We start from the raw sequence: 26,574 nt of genomic DNA, 5'->3' as shown, positions 1-26,574 counted from the left end.
AGGGCCTCATTTACGAAGCGTTTACCGTACACAAAACATGATTACCGTGTGCAGTTCTAGCCACGTCCAATTTTCTATTCCCACTTCCGTGCGGCAAACAAGGATTTAGCGGACGCAAGGGTGGGTTCAATCCCTGGTAGGGGACACTGCTGTTGTACCCTTGAGCAAGGTACTTTACCTAGATTGCTCCAGTAAAAACCCAACTGTATAAATGGGTAATTGTATGTAAAAATAATGTGGTATCTGTATAATGTATAATGTGATATCTTGTAACAATTGTAAGTCGCCCTGGATAAGGGTGTCTGCTAAGAAATAAATAATAATAATAACACAGATAATGAGCTTGCATACATTCATGAGCTATTTACAAAGGTCTGACAAGGATTTTGCGCAGGCAAAAATGACCAAAAATTCTGCCGACTGAATCAAAGCGATTTGAAATGGCAGATATTTAAGGTCCTGTATAGCCAGATTGTGTTAATGCGACACTATGATTTATTTTGGGATAATTGTAAGTAGACTAAGATCAAAAGAAAATATGCTGAAATAATTCAGTTTCAATTTAAAATAATATTTTATTATCTACGCGCCCTACAACAATGTGAAGCCTTCAACACATCAGCATGGTTTGTTTTGTATTACATGTAGGATAGACTCCAAAAAAAAAAAAAAACAGCCTGCTAGGTATTCATTTGATTTTACTACTGTACTGTTTAAGCCTATTGTACATATCTATATTAACTAAACAAACAAATAAATAAATAAATAAATAAAAATAAAGATAAAGAAACTCCTCCCCAAAACCTGGAGAAAGAAATGTAGCGAAAAATGTAAATATATTCTTAACCTCAAACAAAAATAATAAAACAGGTCTGACCTACAATTGAACTTGGATCTGGAGTTGTAGTCCTGAGAGCTACGCATTATACATATGCGCAGTGTGGAGTAGTGGTTAGGGCTCTGGACTGTTGACAAGATGGTCCTGGGTTCAAATACCACGATACTGCTCCTGTACCCTTGAGTAATGTATTGCTCCAGTAAAAACCCAGCTGTATAAATGGGTACCAGAATTTGTATGTAAAATAATTAATTGTAATCCGCTTTGGAAAAAAGCATCAGCCAAATAAATACATTATTACTTTTATTATAATAAGCGCTCCATAGTGCTGTTGAAAAACCTGCCTGAACCAACCTTTATTTCACAGACCTTACGATAAATACCTACCTTTACTCATAAAACCGCGTGGAACACTCCATTTGGGATAAAAATGATGCACATAATAAACTAAGTGACTAACATAATACTACTGAATAAACCTACACAAAATAACCTTTAAATACCTTTATTGATCAAAGTGTTAGAAACAAATTTCAACTGTTTAAACAGTTACAAAAATTGTAACTAAACAGTTACAATGTACATTTTTCTGTAGGTTCTTTCTGGTTTTAACAAATTTGGGAGGTTACATTATAACAAATAATCTTGATGAATCTAGTAACATTGTGTCAAACAGTTGAATTGAGTTCAAATTCTGGTACCTATTTACACAGTTGGGTTTTACTGGAGCCAAAACATATTCCCCCCCCCCCCCCCCCCCCAACAGCGCTTTTTAATTATTTCTACATTTCGTTCGTTCACTGACCCCAAGTGCATTTATCTGTATTTTAGTTAGTTCGTTATTCATATATTTGTATATTTATTTATTTCAACATTAATTAAAGTAATATATATGGTAGGTAGTCAATACAATATTATTTTAAATTGAAACTAAATTATTTCAGCATATTTTCTTTTATTTCATATTTTTATCCCTGCCGCCACCAGGAAGTCTTCATCCGTTGTCAATAGAATATGGACACATCCAGCACATGATAAATTATTCTACTTACAGTCGTTTTCATCACTGCTGTCCCCACACTGGTCAGTGAAGTCACACACGCTGTCATCAGGAACACAGGAACCTCTGACACATTGGAACTCGCCTCCCATGCATGGCCTTGGTGCTACAAAAGCCAGATAGCAGACACAGAAAATACACAAGTACTGATACATTCGATATAACCAGACTTCACAAGTTCAATCAAAAGAGAAGCACATCTGTGCATAGGTGTGCAAGACACAAGTTAGTCTTTCCTCCAGAACATTGCTCCAATTGTATATTGTACATTAGAGTTACACATTTGCATGTGTTTGCATGTAAAGTACTGTCTGATACTAATCCTGATCTTAATATGTACTCGCACAAAGGTGATCTTAGAAGGGTAGCACCACTAGTCACTGAACATTTTATGGCTTAATGACTCAATCGTCATAAAACAGATTCTGCAAGATAGCCAAGTTTAACTCGACATCTGCTTTAACATATATTAATAATAGAGCTCTGAGATATAAACACAACAAATTGTCTTCCTGAATGCAGACTTTGTGTTTTTAATTGTTAGATTTCATATTTTAAAAAGAATGTTTTTACAGTTTTTCATTACTCTTGTTTTTACAGTGGGGTGTTTTCATGGTTGTAAAGTCCCAAATCACAGCTATCAGTTTCACAAAAAATATATCACTATGACCTATGCCCACTGTGTGCACATGTAGATATACAGTAATATATTAGTATATCATTATATAAATAAAATAACAGGTAATACAATGCATTTTAATACCTCGGATAGCTCTCATTTAAATGTATTTTCCTTCAAATGCTTATCACTTATATTAAATTAAATTATATATATATATATATATATATATATATATATATATATATATATATATATATATATATATATAATGTATTAACCACTCACGTGGTAAGTAGCAGTTGTTCATTGTAATGTCATCCAAGGCCACATCTCCAGCTACTGGCATTGTCCAGGCTTTGAAAAGTAACTGAAAAACAAAACATGATCACAATGTAAAATATACCAACCAGATCAGCTTTTATTTACCATTAGTTCCCTTTTCTCTTTATTAAAAAATATGCAGCTGTGTACATATATGTGGATTGCAAAGCCTGATGCTTTCAGTAGAGTTGAATTTGATTTGGGGTTTTAGATTGTCAGTATTCCACATGGTCCAGAAATATTTCTGGTCTTTGATGCAGCTGATGTCTTTTTTGTTGAAGACAGTTTGAGGAAATCCTGCAGCTCTATGTAGTGTCTTAAAATAAACCGGCTGCCAGGTTCCTAAATGCATTGTAACAGGTAGTGTGTCAATAAGGCAAACAGTTGCTGTATTTACTTTTAAGTGATAAAGAAATGTATATATTTACACTATACTTTCACAAATGGGTATTTTCATGGGGAACTGCACATAGTGGGTTAATTTCATGGACTGTGATAACCTTGAAAAAACTTTAGCCTTAATTATAACTTAATTAATTATAACGGATTAAATAAATTCAGACTAATTGCACCTACCAGATGTGTGCACTTGCTGGTAATTGGATGCCAAATGATACTTTTACATGTTTATATATATATATATATATATATATATATATATATATATATATATATATATATATATAGATAGATAGATAGATAGATAGATAGATAGATAGATAGATAGATAGATAGATACAGTAGATGCCGGTTATTAGCATAAAGACAACTTTCGGTTATTAACAACATTTTCACAGGAACCAATCCCATCCCATAGAATTTAATGTTAATGGATTTCGGATATTAGCAACTGTCTGCCACTTATTGACACCTTTTTTTACAATTTCTATGTCTACAGCACGCACACAAATACATCGCCCGCACGCATTGCCGCGTCTGTTTATGTATCAGTTTTTTCATAATGCAGCTGTTCATTTATTGAGTCTGATTGTCGTCTCTACGCAACCCGCTTTTTCTCATTTTTCATATAAAAAGCAGCACACCGTTTTAATTCGTACTGTGGAGGGTAATTGCTTCTCATCAACTTCAGTCTCCAATTAATTTCATGAATCTTCTTCTCCTTTCTCAAATGACCAAACCGTTGCATTGAAAGACTCCTTTCCCAACATTGAGGCATGTTGTTAGGGAGCTGACATCACTGCCATGTGACTTTTGCTAGTGGATTGCTTAAAAAACCGCTTCAGCAAGTAGATATTTAATTTGTGTTGTTATTGTGCACTGCGTGTGTATATGATAATAGTACAATATTAATGCTTGGTTTTAAATTGTTTTGTTTATTTTAGGTTGTGATGTGCACAACAAAATAAAATGAACAGTAATTCTAAGTGAAATTATCTATCTATGCAAGCGCACCTACGGCATGCGCAGAGTTAGACTGTAAAAATGGGCAGCCAACTCCAGGATCGCGATATATCCGAATCCACAGAAAAGCGAGGGGCGATATTAACGAGGGGTGGGTGTAATTGCAAATTCTACCACAGAACAAATAAACAAACAAACAAAAAAACTATTTTGCAGTAATGATGTATCACTGTTTAAAATCAATAAGCACTTTGCAAATTCATAGTTATATATAATTATGCTGAATTACTAAAAGTGTTTTTTTTTTTTTAATTATAAATTTTTGGACTGGCATTTTTTACCTACATAATGTATAAAGACACAGACCGAACACAAAATATATTCTATATCAACTGTACTGCAACTGTATTCATTTTCCAGGTTTCTAAAATGCTTTAGCTTTGATTTAGATTGTTTTTCATGTGAATTCATGAAGGTTATAGGCAGCTTTACCAATTCCATTTTTAACCATAAAAAAGTGAAATGTATGAGATTTATTTCTTGTAAATGCTGGTAATTGCTTCGACGTTCGACCTCCTCCATATTTAACGAGTGGGCTTTAAAAGGATTCTGCATCATCAGAGAAGTCTTGATGTTTTACCTTCTGTTCTTGTCAAAGTCAGCCAGAATAATAGCCAAGGCCTCTGCTGCTTGTGCAATTATCTGACAAAAACACCTTTGAATAAACATTGTATATTCAATATTATAGTGTGAAATGTAGCACTACTGTGGGACACTAAATATTTTTCATACAACAAGTGTTGCGATATCTAGCATCAAATACCTTTTTTCTTATCGGGTGATCCAGAGGGAATATTTTTCATTACGGATATCTTTTTGAAATCTAACTTGCATTCAGTCAAATCCAATTACAGTACATAACGACTGGGGGAAATCACACTGTTTGAAATTAGTTTATGTTCAAACACTCTTTCTTTTCCATAATTATCCTTGTTATATAAATAGAATACTCATGAGGATCCGTAAAAAACTAATTTGGGGGTCTTGTTGGGTATTCGGCTATCCTCATTCATGGAATAGCTGTAGTGCTCTATGAATACTCATGGTGTATCCTCTATATATAATGCGCATGTGTTGATCACACATTGGATATGTATAAAACACATGTATTACTGACACATTGGATGTGTATAAAACACATGTATTGCTCACACATTGTCACAAGGTAACATACTTAACTTAAAAGAAGACAGGTTCAAACCTGCCTGATGATAACCTACCAACACCTAATCTACCAACAACTCCCCAAGATGCTTCATTTCCTCATCTGAGTTTTTGAATAGGGCGGCTTTTGAAAGGATCATAAATCTGTATGAATAATTGCTGGCCTACTTTCAAGCAGCTCACATGGCTCTGCCCTGCTTCTATGGACCCTAGTTACTGTACAAAACTATAAAATACTTTAAGGAATGTTTTGGTAAAGGCTTTTGTAAAAGCGCATTTTTATTAAGAAATCGAGACTGCAGCTCGTGAGAGGTTGTGATATAGCGCCTTGTATGTCAAGTGAGAAACACATAATAGCAATGTATCAGGGTTTAATTCCCTTTTGCTTATTTAAAAAAAGAAAAAACAGTTTTGTTGGTTTCTCCTCTGGGAATAAACTTTTAAGAGGTATGTTCTCCTCACCCCCATCCAATACTAAACTGTGGGCAAGGTGAGTTTCTTTCTCCCCCCATCATCTAATAGCACCATTAAGATCCTGTTTCACTTACAATACAATTCCTTCATCTTGCCTTCCCTGGTAGTCTCTGCAGGTGTTACCAACAGCTCTGTTTTATAGAGCTGACCTGATAAACATATTGAGGACAGGCCAAGACGATTGGAAGAGCTAACAGTCATGACTGAAATCATTAATCTAATTAGCTCCAAACTATCCACCTGCCCCCAGCCAAGATGACGGTGAAGCAATAATTCTTCCCACAGTATCTTCATCTCCACAAGGGTCTAAAGCCCTTAAGTTACTGTGTCCAGCACTGTATATGCACTCTGTAAAAAAACGTCCTAAAAAAAAAAAACCTCAGTCTCTAAGTTTGTATACACTACACAAATATTTTATATTACAATATAAATATAAATTTTTTAGCTCATGCTGTCATTTCTGTCCATTATGCAGCTGAATGATTTAAACTCTCATGTTGCCATACTTAATCTCTATATTGACCACACATACATGAAGGGTACATGAAATGTGTCACGTTTGGGTGTGAGGGTGTGATGTGTTCACATTTATAAACTTCAGATATCTATACATGTACATTAAAGATGCAAAATACATTCAAGCAAGTGCATAAATTATCTCTGGAAAAGGTAGAGGCTGCAGTGTTGTACTGTTGTACCTTGTATCCAAATTTCTGTCTTCCTATTCTGGCCAAAGCCTGATTCCACTGATTTTCTCCTTCTGCTGTATAAGACCAGATTTCCCTCTCATCTTTATCAACAATGAAGAGTGACAGGGATGAGCCTTCAAATCCTGGAAAAATTAGATCAATCAATATATATATATATATTTTTTCTAATGCTCTTTTTTTGTGATTTTTATTGTTTGTATGTTTTAGAAATTAACAAAAGCAAAATACACATAAAGATTAAAATCAAAATACAATACATTATTAAAAAATGAAAATAAAGTATATCAGAAAAACAAAGAGAAGAAAATATATAATTACAGTAATATAAAGTAACATAAAGACATACAGTAATGAGAGGACATATGTGCCACAATGGAGTGTTTGTGTGTAGAGCAAGTGGCTTAATGGAGAGCCTGCTTGTTGTCATGCTCTTTTTAAAAAATGCTTACAGTTCTTCTGCTATTGGTACTGCATGGACCTGGCTGTTTCAGAGTTTCTCTCTATTTCAAGTGACAGAGACTGGGACAGTCATCAATTCATCTGACTCATTCCCAGGAATTCAGCTCTTATTAACCCTACCAACTTTAGCTTTATAAACTCCTTTTCAAAAGACACACAACCTGTAGAACATTTTGTTAACTTGAGCAGCAATATTTAACCTTAAGAAAAGTTGCCCTTCAGTTGGTTCTCTCAACTAATGGAAAATATTACTCAAAAATGTTGAGAATCTTGAATTATAGCTCTTGATTTCTCTATCTTTTGACCACATTAGACACTGCAGTCACCTTGCCTAATTATTCTCTGTGGTCTACCAGTTTTAACTGAATTCTTAATCACTGACTAGCCTGTTTGGTTTGTGATTAATGAAGTTGAAGCTGAACACCTTCCATTCACTTTTATGTTTTATGGAGATTCAGACGAGCAGCATTTTCTATCAGCTTGAGATCAACTGTGTCAGATCACAGGAAGCTCAGTTGATTAATTTGCCGAAATCTACACAATTCATGCATCAATATATTTTTACCCAGCAGCAAAATTGCTTTAAAAAATGTCTTCCAGGAGCCTACAGCTCCACACAAAATCCTTCATTTTTTTAGCCCAATAACTGTGAAATTTAAATCGACCGAATGCCAAACTGTGGTACAAAACCGCCTGAAGTACCATTCAACAAGTCAAACTAACAAGATATAAACATTGTACATTTCTAAAGTCCTACTAAATGATTTTTTGTCAGCTAGCAGAAATGCAGAAAGACACCTCCAATCAAAATATAAAATGGCTGCATTTTAAAGTTTTGTTAAAACATTTGTTTAATTATACAGTACTGATCATGTAACTTGTCTTGCGTTTGCATTTCTTTTTGTCTGACTTGCATTCATTTCAGATTAGGATATGTATTTATCTTCTCACAAAGTTTATTTAGTGATGTACTTAGCATCACTAATGTCTCTGGTTTATTGTCTAGTAATGGCTGTCTCATCATTTACTTCATTTGTGGTAGTAATTGAAAGTTACACTGTCATAGTGATCTTGAGCCATATCAGCTTTGGCACATTTAAATACACAATAGTAAGTAGGCTGTATTTAAACATGTTGATGCAAGCTGTGACTTCAAACAAACAAAGTTAACCTTTCTCAATAAACATTGGTAATATATCTGTGACTGCAGAGGAGCAGATTGCCTGTATATACCCAATCAGAATTGCTACATTGTTTTGCCTACTGTGCTGAGCTACTTATTTATTAGGTCTTTAGAGGTATAGGAAGTACATCTAAGGCATGGCTAGGATGTGTTCTGTGTTTTATTGGGGAGAGTTCCTTGGACCACCTCAGGTGGCTGGATATCATGGGGAGGCTGATTGATGGCACAACCTCGATATCAGCATCCTCAACATTATTACTATTATTATTAATTGGTCATTTAGCAGACGCTTTTATCCAAAGTGACTTACAGAGACTTGGGGGTGAACTGCTGCTGCAGGGTCACTTACAATAGGACCGAAAGATATGTCATAGCTTTACTTTTAATCTGTGCTGGGGACACAAATACTATTTAACCCTCATATAAGAAAATACAGTACATATTCAAAAGTATTATTCCAGGATATAAAGGGCCCTACTTGGAGGGAAGTGCAAAGGCACATTTTCAGAGACAGGAAAAACATGTTTTGTTACGGCAGTGGCGTAACTTTTGTTTCAAAAGTGGGGGGGACAGATTCTGAAGCTGGGGCATGCATGAAGATTATTCTATCGGAAATAATAAAATATGTTACAAACAAGTACAGTATAATAAAACACTGCATCCCTTTGGATGTCTAATTACAAGATCCAAAGACATTCCCGTGGCAATCATTCAAAACAATAAATTGTTGACAATGTTATCCTGAGTGATGAATGCTGCAAATCGCTATATTATTCAGTCACTTCTGAGTCAAGGAATTACAAAGCCATGACTTCTTTAGTCTTTGAAGAGCACTGAAGCTCCACTCAGATCGGAGCCTGGATCCAGGATCAGATCCTTTTAGTACAACCAGCCCCTGAGGCAGCGTTGAGCGCTTGAGCGAGTGTGGCATAATGAGATGAGAATTGTCCTTGAAATATATTTCTAGAAACGTTGAGGTTTCCTCACAATTGAAATACTTAAGATAAATACAGTTTTGCTATTAAAGTTATGTTAGTACTGTATTGGTATAAGAAAAGGGTGTTTTTAAAAGGTATTTTCAGCTTCCATCCACTTAAAATATGCAGATGTAGCCTGAACCTCAAACCGCATATCGACAATGATGTAAATAACACCAAGGTCAAGACTTCAAACTTTAAACGTGTTCCTGTTTACAGGTAAGAACTCAGCTTTACTATGATGAATACAATAATGTTCGTTATGGTAATTGTTTATTTATTAGTTTAAAAATGTTTAGTAAAATGTGACCAAGAGTGAGTTTTTAGTGGAATTGATAAATAGAGATGCGAGAGTCTGTGCGGTGTATTTAAACACGCAAAATAATTTAGAATCAGTAATATATTGTATAATTGTGTAAAAAGTTCTTGGTAATGTATTTAGTTTGTATTGATGTCTGTATTTATTTGCACAAAGGTCATTTTGCTGTTTTAAGTTTACTGTTTCAATTTAAAATGAAAAGTTAAACTTTAAGCAGACAGAAACCTCAGTGTGATAACATTAGTAAATAACACGAGCTATGGTGAATTACAAACTTAAACCATTTTGCTGTGTTTTGGATACAGCAACGTAGTGCATCCTCCTCTATCTTAGTCCATCCGTTCGGTATTTTCCCCCAACATTACTGTGATCTCAGGCTGTATACAAATTTGTCAGCCGGGGTCTTAAATACGAGCCACGTATGTTCACTTTTCATTGGTCAGTTTCCCAAGTTAAGGTGTGTGCAGCTCCAGGATTTGATCAACATTCCGGATCAGTGGAGCCTGATCCAGATCCTTGTAGTAAAACACCATCTCATGATCCGGTTCCAGTGATCCCGGATTCGATCCCATTTTTCTTCCCATTGACTTCTATACTGACTAGATTATACCAATACATTATAGTGAAATAAAAAGTTTTAGTACTCCTGCAATGTGAGGGGGACATTTCCCCATCATTGAAAAAGTGAGGGGGGCATGTCCCCCATGTCCCCTGTGTAAATTACGCCTATGTGTTACGGTATAAAACTATCTAGACTGCTCCTTCCTGTAACTATGCTGTGTCTTTGTATACCGTTCCTCCTTACAAACTGCTGGAGCAAAAAAAGTATTTCAGAAAAATATACCCCACCAAGGCTAGATCATTATGACCTACAAAAGCATTTAGAAATTAATCTTATAATCCCCTTTTTAACCTAATGTAGTATCAGATATCATGTTAAAAATAAAAACACATGCTAGATGTAACCCTGTTTTCTTTCAACACTGCACATTTGAGACATCTGTAGCCAATGGAAGTGTAAATCAGGTAAGATTTATGGAATTTTTGTTATTTGCACACAGTTGCTTCTACGATACTTTTCCCACTGAAAACTATTACTGTCAATGTTACATTATAGTTACTTTCCTGTGTTACTTTAACAACTACCTTCTGCTCATAACACATGCCCAAGTCCCCAGGATATCTGTAGTCTTGCTGGGTATTTCAGTGTTTAGACCAGGCACAGTCAACAACGTTGCCTACACAGTACAGAAGATCTTTCACTGGTAACTTACAGATATACTTTCACATGATAACCAATTAAATACATTCAGTGTCTTATGCATAACAAATGGTAATATTTATATAAATATCTTAAGTATTTAAATATTTGATCAGCCTGGCGTTTTGAGTGGAGGCATCATTCTCATACTGTAGAGCAATTCATCTGTAAACTGTCTGCAGTGTGAAAGAGTTACACGCTCCCCAACTGGACACACAGACACACTCGCAACAACTGCAAATTTGCTTAAAATGATATGGAAATTCCTAACACAGGACAATTGCACCATATGCTAAAACAGTGAAACTGTTATTCTGACAGCGCTTGCCCTTTTAATTAAAACAATATTGTAGTGCTGCACCATTTTAGAAAACAAATACTTTTAATGTTCTTACTTGCAAATGTAGTGAGCAATGATGTAGCGTATCCCGATTATTTCCTTCCAACATTAATACATTGATCAGGCGACTCATCCCGTAGTTGAAAATAAACGTTCTGTTTCTCCAACATAAGATGTCTTTTTTAAACCACGTCTCTTGGACACTGTACTGGGACCTTTCAGCTCTCTTGTATGTTTACTTATTTACATTTTTTAAAGAGGGCAGTGCTATATTCATAATTGCATATTAACAAACAACATATTTACTGAAGAAGGAAAAAAAAGTTTAATTTTGAATATGAGAAATATATACAGTATATATACAATATATATATACTGTATATATACACTTGTATGTGTTAAATAAATACATTTGCACTGGACGCCAATAAAAAAATCTGAAAGCATTCACTTGCAGTACTGCTTTTTTAATTTTAATTTATGACCTGGGGTGAGCACAGGGCTTATTGTTCTGCTCTTGATAGCAAAAAATCATGAAAGCATCCTGTCACAGTAAAGGCCCAAAGGCCACTCACTTTGTCTTTTTATTTAGTGACTGTTATTGACAGATATGTTCTATTAGGTTAATTGAAGGTTTTACACAACACACTAAAAATACACAAGTTAGGCTGTTAATTATTGCAAAGTTTTTCCTCGGCTATGAATGAATTCTCTTTGAGCCAATCAAATAATAAATATTTTGAAATCACTGCCTGTTCTTTCAAAGAGCAATGCCGTTGTGTGCTCACAGAGGACTCTTACCTGGCATGTGGTACCAGAAGCTAACAGTACAAGAACTGGCTGCTTCTCCAAGTACTGGGCTCTGTAGGAGGGCTTCACTTTCAAACACACCAGTGGATAAATCCACTAGCATATACCAGCCTGCAAAAAGAACAAAGTGTGAGATTAGAAATATGTTTTAAAGGGTTGTAATGAGCTAGATGATACTACAATCCATATTACAATACAGTACTATGAAATGAGCCCTAATGAGTTGTCTTACCCATAGCAGTTCCTGTAGTGTGGTCAGCATTAGGGGCTGTTCCGGTTGCCGTCAGACCTTGCTGACGACTCCATGCATGATCTCCAGTGCTGTCATCTCTCCAGCCACACCTCCTCTCCTCAAACGTACACATACCTGGTCAGTTTTAAACTCAAGTTACTACCTTATTTATTTGGATTAATTGAATACCTTTTTTTTGTTTTATCTGGAAAGGTCACCATGATATTAACACCTGCTGTAAACAAGATACTTTTGTGAATTTGTATCCATCTACAAAACCAGAAGTCCATTTTCAGTACACTTCCACTAACTCTAGCCAGTATAACGTTCAGCAAATTTTAGACGCTTTAACATAAATAACTAGATTAAACACTAATACAAAATTATCATAAAAAGTAATACATTTAGAGAAGGCGTATAATATATATAGATTCATGTACCGCAGGTTGCTTCATCTAATCCATCAATACAATTCATCACTCCATCACAGTATTGGGAGACTGGTATACATTCATTGTGGCCACATCTGAACTGATTGGTTGAGCAGGGGCTCTCGGTGGTAGGAGCAAGTGTTGAACCTGCAATATCATTTCACATTCAAATATGTTCAATACAGTGGGACAAGCTTACTTGCATTCAATGTTTTGGTAATTTCTGTGTTGAGGTCACAATCCACAGCAGTTGCTGTCTTCCACTGCCAGTCACTAGAAGTTGTTTAATATCACTTGTGTTATTCCAAAAAGCTACCAGCTAACTGCTCTAGGATTTATATACTGCACAGTCAATCACACATCAGTTACACAAGTCACATGGTTTATACAACATTGCCTCATTATGTGCCAACTTTATTTATGATAAATTGCTGTTGACCAAAACAAACAAGTCAAAACAAAATAAATCATAAGAAAATTATAATACCTAGCAAACTGCTCCTCTGGTACATTAAAATATAATGCAGCTCAATTACTGTATAAAGTATAATTAGAAAACATGTTATCAAGTTAAACTCTGGTTTACCAGTCCCAAACTACCCCCAAATTTGGTCAATGATATGCCCAGTTTTCCCTAAGTGCATAATTCATATAGGCATAAACATGTAGAAGTTTTGTATGTGAAGCATAATAAAGATCATAGAAATTACTGGTGATGGTACAGAATTCAGTTTAGGTTTTGTTTCATTAAACACTATTTAGCCAACACTAGTGTAAGTACAACTGTACACTTTACCTGATGGAAGCTGTCCTTCATACAACCAGCAGTCTGATGAAAAGGAGGCATCATCAATGGCGATTACATGACCAGCTTCATTCCCCACGCTCCCTTCAATGATCACTTGGAATGGGCGGCGGCTGAACGCACTCACCTCTGCTCTCTCATAGTAAGCACCACCCTTTTCAAAGAAAAATGGCATTTCAGCAAATGTACATTCCTGCAATTGCACTTAAACAGCAATCCTGTTTTACATTAGTCAGTGTTCCTACTTGCAATTTAAATACCAGAATCATATATTTAAGACCATTTTATTGACTCTGATATGTTGTTTGCAATGATTCTGAGTGGTTCTGGGTTCTTTTTAAACACAGAGTTATTATTATTTCTCTCTAAATCTGCCTTTTGAAGCTACTTACAGTACTCTTTAACATTAGAACATTTCATGTAAGAAGCACTAGTAATTACAGGTAGATAAATACATTAAATGTATCTTTTTTTAAAGTAATTTTATAAAAAGATTATCAAAACCTTCCTCTACCATATGCGTCAACAACAAGTTTTTTGGAGTCTTAAAAAATGACATGAAGAAAATACCAATTCACTGTATAAGCTAATAAAGTACACAACAGAATCTATAATGGTAAAATAATGACACATTTGAGAACAATGTTTGAAATAATAAACCAATACAGCTGTGGGATTTATAATTGAGAAAAACAAGTGGTGAAACAGATTTGTCCCATTGTAAATGCTTCGCCTAAAGGAACAGGAACTTTGCTTAAAAGAACACCTTTTTGCCACTGATGTGCCCAGTTTTGGCACATCCAGTAAAGGAGCTCTATATAGCCTGGAGATCGCTGGTTTGAGTCCAGGTTATGCCATGGCGGATTGTGTCCGGAAGTTTCCAGGGGGTGGCGCACAGTGTGCGTCGCCCGGGTGAGGAGGGTTCAGGTCGGTAGGGTAATCCTTGGTTCACCGCGCACCAGCGACTCCTGTGGCCGATATGGCGCCTGCGGGTCTGCTGTAGAAGCCACTCAGATCTGTGTTGTCCTCTGGCACTATGGGTCTGATGACGTGTGTCTGCCGCCGTTTCCTGAGTCAGCGAGGGAGTTGCAGCGGTGAACCGGGATAAAAATAATAATTGGGCATTCCAAATTGGGGAGAAAACCAGGGTAAAAACCATTGGCGACGACTAAATTTACAAAAAAACATTAAATTTGACTTAAATTTGTCATTGCGAGAATGTCTTGAGGCACACTGAATGATTTATTCATTGCCTCGTTTTGTATTCTGATTTCCACGGGTGCCCCTCATCGCTACAAAATGGCATGTAAACAAAAGGAGAAAAGCGTCGCTGTTTCAGACACAAGTCGCTGATCAATTTGGTGTTTTCCATTCTGGTGAGTTGCTTCACCGTTCTGTTAAATAATGTTGTGCGTGTCTTGAATATTGCTCCTGTACAGGTATTCATACTTAATCTAGAGCTGCTACATTTTTTTTTTCTATGAGATTCCAAAGCATGGGAATCTGTCTCATAATTAATCATCATCATGGAATTACCTGTTGACATTTTTTAACGTGTGCAGAGGTGCTGTGTTAATTTTGTCTGACAGTTAGTTCATTAATGTTAGTTTGTCTATTACTTTATTATTATAGTTTATTAACATACACTTGCCTATTGCTTTTCTCTTACTGTTTCTGTTCCTTTCATATGTTGATGCACGTGCGTCATGACAAGTAATAAATATTTATGTAATGATTCATATTGTGTCTGGTGGTCAACTTCATCTTAAAGAACACTTTGGCTAAGAGAACACTTCACTTGCTCCCCGAGGGGTGTTCTCTTAGCCGGAGATTACTATTTTAATAAATGTTACAACCAGCAATCAATGGCAATGTAATTATCTTTACAAAAAATAATTTCAAAACAACCAATAATTAATAGCAATGTTTTTTTGCCACATAAATATTAAACAAATATTGCACCAAACCTTGTCCTGCCTTTCCCACAGCAGTTCCAGTGGTCCACCAAGAGAGGTTCTCAGGTAAACCCTTATGGCACCCACACTATCTCCTGACATGTAATAGTAGAATCGCAGCTGACACTCTGGGCCACTAGTCAGAAGAGGGCTGCCTAATTTTGCATGTTGTCCATTTTGATGAGGGTAGCGAGAATCAATGAACAAAAAGTACCCTGAATAAAGAATAGGACACAAAAGTTTGTTGTGTGAATGGTGAACACATTGTTCTATGTTTGAAGCATCCTTTTTAAATTCAGGAGGTATAACAGCAACAGAAATAACCAGTCTGGTTTTGGAACAGTAGATATGCATGCTATAGTACAGTCACGTACTTTGTATGGTAATTATACCGTAATGACTCAAATCTGAATGTTCTACAGTACAACTTGTTGTGTGTTGTCTCACTTTGTCATTGAAGCTGGCAATATGTGTAGTTAGGAATTGTACGAGAACGTGTAGATACACTAATTTGAGGGTATACACAAATTAGTAAAATACATTGTCCTATCTTCAATGCCATTGCCAGGATAAGTACTGTGATAATATTCACAAAACTTTTTTATGGAATCATTCTTTAAAGACTGAGAATAAACAAATCAAACATTAAAAAATGTTCTTCAAGTTTTGTGAATAGACGCAATAGTCCCATATTCAGTGAAAGTACTAAGACTGTCTTACTCATACTCTTCCCCACAAAATATTTATAAACATTTTATATATTATATATTTTACAAAACAAGTTTACAGTATTTTAGAGTAGTTTATGAAATACAATAAAAACGTTTTTTTAATAAATGCTTATGCTTTATAAATATATACAGTATAAGGGTTTTTTTGTGGATTTACATTTGAACAAATTTACTGAGGGGTAAAACATTTTACTGTTTTCTTTTTCATTCTTTTTTTGACGCAGTAACAATGGCTTCCTTTTCCGTAAGTATTATTTGAATATTTTTTTTTCTATGAGATTCCAAAGCATGGGAATCTATCTCATAATGAATCATCATCATGGAATTACCTGTTGACATTCCAGTTGTATGGTCTCGATCAGGTCCAAACGCCACTGTAGGTTCAATACCACCTCTGCCCACAGTCCATCTCAGCTCGTCATTCAACTGAACCCAGTCACAGAGGCCAGCTTCAAAGTCACAGCGACCAGGGTATGCATCTAGAGATGTAAAGGAATATGTACAGCAGTATTACTAAAATATGAATACAACACAAACACAATAACATAGAAATTGTCAGAACACGAAAATACACTGGAAAGAAATCAATTGAAACAGCACTTGACCACTTCCTTATTCAGAAGACGTATTAAAATAGGCACCATTTGTTTTATGTATTGCATTGCATTCGGTATCCAATTTAGACAGACCATCTGTACCGGTCAAAGAATTATCTTGGCCACCAACTGAGCACTGATATGTGTCAAATTTAAAGCAACTTAGAGAATGTCTGGCTCATTCCTTTGGAGGACACACCATAATTTAACAACTTGCCGCTTGATTTAATGACTTAAGGCCATCTGCTGATTAAAGTGTGCCTTGTTCATAAATCTGTCAATATGTAATAGCCTTGGGAGGTACAGTGTGGACTGGTTCTTGACATGAAACTGCTGCTGATGGCCTGCATTAAACATTAGGATCCAAAGTGCTGCTAATGAGGCAATAAAGTGTATTTATTGTTAAGCCTACAACTTGCTTTCACAATTTCAAAATCAAGGATTCATGAGAAGCACTTCTGAGAATTGCTTTTTGTTAATCTGTAGTATTTTGTTGGTTTGTTTGTGTTTACTGTATAGTTTTATAGCCTAGATGTTAATTTTCACCTGATAGCTGATTGCAGGCATTCTGCTACTGTATATCAGAAAACAAAAAGTCCAGCTGGGCTACATTTCTCAAAGTTCGACGTATTCCATAGCCTATAAGCTAAAGTAAAAATAAAGGTGTACTAGGTATTCATGTTTAAATGTACATATTTAAAATAAAATGAGCACTATAAATGTATGTGTGTGAGGTTTTTTTTAAACCGTACACCACGTTATTTCGGACAACCTGTCTGTCTCCCGACATATCTGTTTTAGTGAGGGACTACTGTAGTTTAAAACAGGCTATTTGATTGTTTTTGGAAAGTTTAATGTTCAACTTTGACTGAGAAATTATAACATAATTTGTGGAATAGTGGTCGGTATCTACTTTTTATTTATTTATTTATTTTTGCTTGATCAAATTAGAATATGCAGTAATTTGATTTAGAAAGCGTTCTAAAATAGATTTCAAATGTGTACTAACTAGTTTTTCTTACTCCCCTGTTAGAGAATATGTACTTAAGATAATAATGCATTACAACTGGCAATCTAAACTATCGGAATTTCTTGAGTCTCACCGGGAGATGGGAGTTCACACCTCTATATCGGGAGTCCTGACGAAATTGGGAGACTTGGCAGGTATGCAATTGTGTTGCACATTTTGACAGCTGATTGTGCATCACTGCTGTCAGAAGATGCGGTTCCCACTGTTTATTTTATTTGTTTATTTAGCAGACGCCTTTATCCAAGGCAACTTACAGAGACTAGGGTGTGTGAACTATGCATCAGCTGCAGAGTCACTTACAAATACGTCTCACCCAAAAGACGGAGCACAAGGAGGTTAAGTGACTTGCTCAGGGTCACACAATGAGTCAGTGGCTGTATATATACAAGATAAAAATATGAATTCAAACTCACCACACATTCTTTCATCAGTACTATCTCCACAGTCATCTGTGAAGTCACACAGGCGATCAGTGTTAACACATGAACCCCTTCCACAGCGGAACTGCCCATCCCTGCAGTGGATGTGATAGGCTATAAACAAAGACCACATTTCAAAATACAAAATATTCAACTTCCAAACAGGCAACACACGTTTGCAACACATTCTACAAGGTACACATGTCAAAACATTACTTAAAATATTTGTTCTGTGTAATTTGTGATAAGTTAATATGTGGTTTGTAGGGTGTCTCTTATTATAACAGAAATCATTTTGTGCAGTTTGAACAGAGAGACCCTCAGCTTTGCTTTGTGGTCCTCTTGCTGAAACTGCATGAGAAGGCATCTCTTATAATAAGAAGAAATGTATTTACTGATATCATGCAAAGCTTGTGAATTCTCTGCATCCTGATTTTTCCATTCCAATCCCAATGGTTCAGATCTAATTTTAGCCCAATCCACACCTTGTTGTGTGTTATTGCTTACATAGCTTATTAATGATTTATGATATCACTTTTATTATCACTCATAGCCTTTTAATGTACATTTATGCTGAAATGTATAGTGAACTATAATGGAACAAAAGTATAGCATCATTTTCAGAATATAACACAGCCACACATTTTAGAAACATTGCTTCTAAAATGTGCATTTGCATGTGCATTATTTACGAGGCATAGAATACACGAGTAACACAATTTCCATGAACACTGAGTATTATTCTTTGCTGTACCGTTCTGCTTCCAGCATACCAGAGGAGTGTGTTTTATGGAGGGACACAATTTATAAGGAATGAGTGCTAAATTATAAGGAATAAAGCGAATTGCCCTAGTCCAAACTGCTGAGTGTAAAGGATAATGGGAAATGTATTAACTTGCATCCACATTAGCGCCTTTGTACTGTATTTTAGTGCTGTTGTGGGACTACTGAGCCTATGATGTATTTCGAATTGCCTTAGTGCTCACGCATCGATTCCATTGCCATGAAGCATAGAAATGAGAGACCAGCACAAAAAACACACATTATCCTTGCAGACAAAAGTGGCGGTGGATAATGCAGCACAACACAATGTAAAACACAATGTTTTACATACCTGGAAGAGCGCAGTTTTCAAATGTTATGTCATCAATGGCTATATCACCCAGGACACTGAATGTTCGAGTAGCTTCAAAAGCAATGTGGAAGTCCTGGACAAGCCTTCCCAGAGGTACTACCGCTCTGTGCCACAGGTCTCCCTGTGATCCTGAGATCCACCAAAGCCGAGTTTCCCTGGATCCTTGAAAATACAGGGGGGAATGGGATGTTTCAATCACAATACGATTGTATCCTTATCTAAACAGCTCTGAGAAACCTCATGATTGATTATACTAAAACCCTCATTATACTAAACCTTGATTATACTAAAAAGTAAGAAATGTCACTTTACAAGACCTGCAGTAAGACACTTTAATGTCATGGCAAGACTTGATTAATATGAAATAGCAACATGTATTTATTACATAAAAACAGGTTTTAAGGGTTTGTGAATATACATACCTATACATAATAACTTTTTTTTTATATAAAAAATAAAAAATATATCATGGTTAGCCATCATTTATGGATTGTGATCGATTATTAACTAACCTCCCACTGAACATTTCTCATGTGAGTCTCAAGCAGGTCTTGTTTATCAGGTTATGTGTAAAAGTTTGGATCACATCAGAATTGAATGAATCATGGGTTATACATCAAACAACGGATACAAAACCAGCTATAACTGTGATTGAGGATTGATGGGTAGCTCAGATTGTTTGATTGTGGTCAATTATTAATAAACCTTCCACTGAACATGTTTCTCATGAGTCAATGAATATTATTATTTGTTTATTATTATTTGTTTATTTAGCAGACGCCTTGATCCAAGGCGGCTTACAGAGACTAGGGTGTGTGAACAATGCATCAGCTGCAGTCACTTACAACAACGTCTCACCCGAAAGACGGAGCACAAGGAGGTTAAGTGACTTGCACAGGGTCACACAGTGAGTCAGTGGCTGAGTCGGGATCTGAACCGGGGACCTCCTGGTTACAAGCCCTTTTACCACTGGATCACAGCCTCCTTGTATACTGCACACACATAGTAAATACAAATATAACAGACTTACCTACTAAGTGTGCAACCTGTAGAGTTCCTATCCCAGAGCCATATATGTGATACCAGAAAATCAACTGACAGGTAGCACTAGCCTGGCGAAGATTAGGAGTCCTCAAAACTGCATAGCTGCCTTCATTTCCCATGCTGGCATCAACATAGACATAGTAACCTACAGTATTAGCAAGTCAAAATGTTATGACACTTTCAACAGATACCACAAGTCTCTGCAACTCAGTCCGAAAAAACTAAAACAATAGACATACCAAGACTTGTCAAAGTGGTGTGGTCAGTAGTGGGCCCAGTGTTTGCATCAGCTGTGGTTCCTTTGCCTCTCTGCCATTGGTAAGGACCATGGCTTTCATCACCCCAGCCACAGAGACCAGCATCACCCTCAAAAGTGCAATCATATCCTTGTGAAGGAAACATATGAATTAAAAAGGCTCACAAAACCAACTCTGTTTGAAAGCAACAACCATTGTGGGTTTTACTTAGATCCTCTTCAACAGTCTCATCCAATAGGTAGCACTGGAAAAAGGCTCTACCTTCGTTGTATAATCTGGTGTATTTCATGACAAATTCACAAAGTGAAGGCCTACTGTACAGAGCAGATACAGAACTTCTTGCATTAACTTGTAGATTTCATTATCTTGTTCACGACCAAAAACTTGCAAAACCCACAAAAGTTATCAAAAGTTTATATCTGTAACAATTTTTATATCCGTTCCATCCAAACCAATATTTCATGTTTACTTCAAAAATGAAGTAGTGGATTTATTAATCTTCAATCCTGAAAAAAAAGGCCAAAGGTTCTATTCTTCTCATCTTTTCCACTGAAAGGACAAATCCATTTTCAATACAATTTTATATAGCATTTAATATGTTAGGATCACTTCATCACAGGCAGTGAAACCTGGATCAGATGACTACTCTTTCACTACACGATGCTAGATTGTTAGACTCCTCATGGTAAACCAGGGACTCTCAGCATGGTCTGCAGCTGGTATACATTCATGCAGAATTATTCATATCAGTCTCGTCTGGACTAATGCATAAGGATTGCCTCCTGACAAAAAATACTAATATACAATACTTACAAAAGAATCTGCAACCTGCACAACATACTATAATATTTCACGTTTTTGGCCAGGATTGGAAAACCAAGCAGCATAATGTATGGCCAATCTAAGATGTTTCTTGGGAATAAATAAATAATGTGTACATCTAACTGCAGCTCCACACGTTAGTCAGAAATTGAGAAAACCATATGGAAAAATAATATATTGCAGTATATGTCAAAGCAATAAAAAATATATTTAAAATACATGGTAATATATTGTCATCTCATTCCTAAATATATGCTTTATATTTTTAAATATATATTCTCATATATTCAAAAACATTCAAGATATATTGCAGTACATTCCTACAAGAATAAAAGATATATTTTATACATGGCAGAATTCTAAAATATATTTTGGATTTCATCAAAATATACTGCAATACATTCTAAAAATAAAAAAGACTACTTTGCATGCCGTGGCGTGCCCACACTGTTTCTGTAACATTCTTACACATTTTCTTTAGTGCATTTTAACAATTCTTAATGTTATCCTGGGTTTAAATTTAATTCCTTACCATACACTATATTTTACTAAGATAGGAAAGAAAATGAACACTCGTATATTGTGTTTTCATTTATTATTATCCTTTCCTGAAGAAGTTTAACACTTTATATTATCACATACAAGTCATTATTGTCTTGACACAAAACAACTTTATAAATAACATTACCTCATAGTACAAGGAATCAGGGACCTAATTAGCATATGGCTGGAGCAGGGTGTGCTGAGACAAGCAATTGGACTTTCTATCAGCTCCGAAGGACAAGTGGACTGTTCTGTTCCCCTTTTCAAATGTTAACCCTTGTGTTATTGTTTCCCCTTGTGTGTACCACAGTCCTGTCCTGTCTGGGGTAAGTATGATATGTTACCGTATAGTGTGTGTGAGTTGTTTGGTGTGACACCCCTGTCTCTCCACACTGTATGTGAAATGTCCTGGCCTGTTATGTGTTATGCTCTGCAGCTGTATGGTTTGGATGAATCAAACTTGTTGATTTAATTCTGTTGAATCTGTCATCAATTCTGGGTAGAATGCATGTGTAGCAGTAATGTTACAACATAAATCAAAAATTTGAAAAAAATATAAAATGTTATATATATAAGTACTTGGAAGCATACTTTGAAATACTGTATGTTCCCTTATATTTCATACTATATGTTGGGATATATTTTAAAATATGTCAATGTATGTCTAAAATATGTTTTTGAAATATATTTATTGTATATGTTTTCTGTATGAGATACACAGTTTTATTTTATAGTTTACTTTAATGCATTTTAGTGTGTAAGAAAATGTCAGGGGTATACTGCAGTCACTGCAGTAGCAGGTATGTCTTATTTTTCAATGTTTTAAAATGGTATTTCTTAAAGTATCATTTTGACAACAATTTCAGGAAATTAGCTTTAGTATCGTTTAGATACATTTCCAGGGGTATCACAAATGTCTACTATCTATGTTTGTTTCTTTTTCAAAGCTTTATATTCAACACAACTTTACAATAGTTTTGCTTCCCACACTTTTTTTTTTTACCTGACAAATTTCTCATTGCGTTATTCGCAAAACTTACCTGACACTAAGAAACGTGATTAATAGATATGACCAAAGGCAGGGATTACAATTATAATTGGACATGTAGCCCAACGTTGGAAAAGGCATAGAGAGTGAAATAAACAGCTTAACAAGATAAGGGGAATTGTTTTATAGGATTGGAACAAATGCACATTGGTCAACACAATCTGCCTGCTTACAACACTTAGCAAACACCTCATAAAAGTGTTGATTCTCAAAAGAAGCACCCATCTGTTGTTTGATTTAGGGTTTAAGTTAAAAAATATATTATAAAATGGTCTAGATACACAATGAGCACACAAAAATACACAGTATACACATATAGATATACATATGCATATACATATACTGTGGCAGAGAGGAGGAGGAGAGAGGAAGTAGTGGGTGAGGTGTGTACAGGACTACATCCCCAAGAATGCCTCGGGGCTGATTGGCTCTGAAGCCAATAATGAGGGACACCTGTCTGTAATTTAGGCAGGCAGGTGTATAAAAGCAGGTTGAAATGTTTGTTGTCTGTCTATGTGAAGGTTAAGGCTTGTGTGGAGATAGTCTATGTATACTCTGTGTGGGCAAAAAGGTACTTTGTGTATTTAGAAGTGTTTTGTTTGTTTTATGATATATCAAAAGGCGCTTAACTGCAGTTCTGCGTCTGGGTCTACTGTTTAAAGGGTGCAAACCAGCCTTGACCTGGGGGCTTTACCACAATATGTATACATATACATGTACATATACATATACATATACATATACATATATAACATAACTGTAGTTGCTCTGGTTTTGATTTGCTGCCTGTTAACTTTTAATTATTATGGAATGAATACGAACACTATAAAACTGAACATGAACAGTATATTTCTTTTTGGTGCAATTTGTATCAGATTTAATTCTAAAAATCTACAGTCTGCATTGTCCTGTCTCCAAGAAAAGTCCATGGTTTTCCTGCCTGGCAGTTCCCCTCCCTCCATTTCAGCTGCTGAGCTCTCTGATCAGTATACACTCTGGGTCAACAAAATTACCTTTTAACGTGAAACGCATGACAGACTGTTTAATCTCCCAATCTTCTTTGTAACTTTTTAAAATAATGCAGAATTTAAAAATTACTAATTATTGCTCTTCATAAACAGTTACTGTCTTTTTATTGTATTTTGTATTGGTTAAATACAAACCATGTATAAAGAATATATGTCTCCAGTATCTCAAGTCATCCCCAATTCATCTAATGGTCCCCATACTGTCAGAGTAGCAGAACCAAACTATAACTGTTAAACATCAACCCGTTTCAATAATACAGCCTTGCCTCATAAATCTGTGTATGCAGAAGGCATTCTTCATTTTAATTTAAATCCACAATGATTAAATTACATATTCCTTTTCATCTTTTGCATGATCAATAGCCAACGGTAAGGTATTCCATCATAAGCCAACTAATCTTCATATAAAAAACGCAATGGTTTCATGAAGAAAATTAATTAAAGGAATAAGGTCACATCATTCTTAATTAATCACTTTACACATTTATAATCTGTAATTTGCATTTTGACCAATACTAATGTAATTTTTACACATATAAAAGAAAGACTATAACAGACCTATTACAATGAGTTGAAAAGCATTGCATGCATGTATTTTATTCAAGCAATCTCCGTGCAAAAGTGATCTCCATTTTCATTATGCAAATAAGCTGAATCAATGCAAAATTCAATGACTTAAAAACTGAAGCAGTGATATATATTCAGCACAAATATTTAACTAATTCACTAATCTGGTTTAATAAACAATCTACACTCTTATCAGAGCAACATTGATTTTATTATTAAAGTCCACTTTCACGAACACAATTAACTGCACAACAAGTGTATATACACAATGACACTATTTTAGGGAATGGCAACTCCAGACATGTACCGTACATTGTCGCTGAAATTAATAATGTTTTATAGGTATAGCTTATTAGACTGGAAAGTGTTTTAGTGCTGTAAGGTTTTTTAGTTTTTAGTGTAGTTGCGCATATAAAATAATGTATAAATTAGGGCTGTTCTGATTAACAGATTAATCGGACCGATTAATCAACTAAAGATTTGATCGCAGATAAAAAAAAAAAAAAAATACAATTGAATCGTGCATTCTGGGTAGACAGAGAAATGCGTGCTGCTGTTTAGGGAAGTGCTGATTTGAAGCACGCTCTCTCTCCCCAGAAGTAGTAGGGCACTGTAGTTTTAAGTTGATATAAAAAGAGGTTAAAGTTGTGAAAAAATTATAATTGCTGTTTTGTTTTGTACATGGAACTGGAATGTTTATCTACGTTGATTTAAAGGATTGCCAAACGTGTGTCTGCAAAGTTACTTGTGTTCATTGCTGTTGAGCGCTATGGTAAAATCCAGCGTGCCGTATTTATCCTGAATAACATAATAACCTGTTGATTTAGTTATAAACCTCTGAGTGTTTTTTTGTTTCCGTGTGAGTGCGTTGCTAGGGGTTACCCCAGAGTGGTTAAACAGTACGTGTAACTTTGCTGCAATGGCCCTTGGGACACGTGTGACTGAGTTATCAGGTCCCTAAATCTGTTTTATTAGGGCAATAGGACGGGAAGGTAACATTTGTTACATTTACTAAAATTAAAATAATAATAAAAATGGTTTTAAAAAAGACCTAATTCCCATTGGTCTTATTTTTTATTTTATTTTTTTGACTCTATTGATTTAAGTATTACTAGGCGTTATACGATCGCTACCTTTATTAAAAATGTGCACGGATTAATCTACCGATCAATGAACTAATGCCCATAAATTTACCGATCAAAATTTTTAATCGAGTGACAGCCCAAGTATAAATGTATCAGAATGCATTAATTGGTCATATATTTTCCAGCTAATACAAAACAAATGATTATTAGAAAATTTGTTTTAAATTTTGAAAGAACATTCATCGCTAAAAAAAACATGTTTGTTCCCTCCCAGCATAAAAGTTATATCTCAGAATTTTCACTGAGCATTTTGAAGTTATGGATAAATAAATAGGTAATAGTACTGTATGTGTATGAGCCCCTTTCACACTGGCATGCTCTACCCGGGTCAGAACCTACCCAGGTCTGTACCTGGTGTCATGCGGGTCAGCTACGCTACGTGATTTCACACTGCTTTTGATCAAGCAGGATTGATCAAGCATGGCATATCAATGCCCCTGAAGCAGCTTGTTAAGGACACTTCCATCCAAGCTTCTCTGGATTGAACCATCATCCCAAATGTTGATTAGAGCAAATATTTCTTCATCTGGATCATGGTGTATCTCAAGCAACACAAATATGGATAAACATAATAAACAGAAACGTTTCTTGCGGAAGTGAAACCTTCACGCAGACGTGGCTGTTTGTTATGTCGTCGGCTCCCGAACGGCCGTCATGCATTGTGTCTCGCTCAACCCGGGTAAAAGCGTGTCGACCCACATCCTGAGGTGGGTCGCTGGGCTCCGGTCAACCCGGGTCCGACCCAGGTACGTGGTTTCACGCTGCGCAAGATTGTGACCCAGGTTGCCAGAAGCCAGAAGGTAGGAGTGCCAGTGTGAAAGTGGCT

The 26,574-nt window shown here is 35.7% G+C and overlaps 1 protein-coding gene across 1 annotated transcript in view; it reads right to left on the bottom strand.

Annotated features, from left to right (window-relative positions):
- LOC117967562 (MAM and LDL-receptor class A domain-containing protein 1) overlaps positions 1-26,574 on the bottom strand; it is a 166,919-nt gene that overhangs the window by 97,880 nt on the left and 42,465 nt on the right. The window contains exons 35-47 of the mRNA XM_059023145.1: positions 20,578-20,724; positions 20,325-20,483; positions 19,274-19,456; positions 18,154-18,273; positions 16,444-16,593; positions 15,396-15,598; positions 13,420-13,582; positions 12,633-12,770; positions 12,193-12,327; positions 11,952-12,071; positions 6,600-6,733; positions 2,806-2,887; positions 1,891-2,004 (exon numbers count right to left, since the gene is read on the bottom strand). Coding sequence (XP_058879128.1) covers positions 1,891-2,004; positions 2,806-2,887; positions 6,600-6,733; positions 11,952-12,071; positions 12,193-12,327; positions 12,633-12,770; positions 13,420-13,582; positions 15,396-15,598; positions 16,444-16,593; positions 18,154-18,273; positions 19,274-19,456; positions 20,325-20,483; positions 20,578-20,724 — 1,848 coding nt within the window. The remainder of the gene's footprint in view (positions 1-1,890; positions 2,005-2,805; positions 2,888-6,599; positions 6,734-11,951; positions 12,072-12,192; positions 12,328-12,632; positions 12,771-13,419; positions 13,583-15,395; positions 15,599-16,443; positions 16,594-18,153; positions 18,274-19,273; positions 19,457-20,324; positions 20,484-20,577; positions 20,725-26,574) is intronic.

Source organism: Acipenser ruthenus, chromosome 4 (assembly GCF_902713425.1).
Source record: "Acipenser ruthenus chromosome 4, fAciRut3.2 maternal haplotype, whole genome shotgun sequence".
Classification (NCBI taxonomy): domain Eukaryota; kingdom Metazoa; phylum Chordata; class Actinopteri; order Acipenseriformes; family Acipenseridae; genus Acipenser; species Acipenser ruthenus.
Note: the sequence above shows the minus strand (reverse complement) of the source record. Positions and strands in the feature narration are given on the sequence as shown.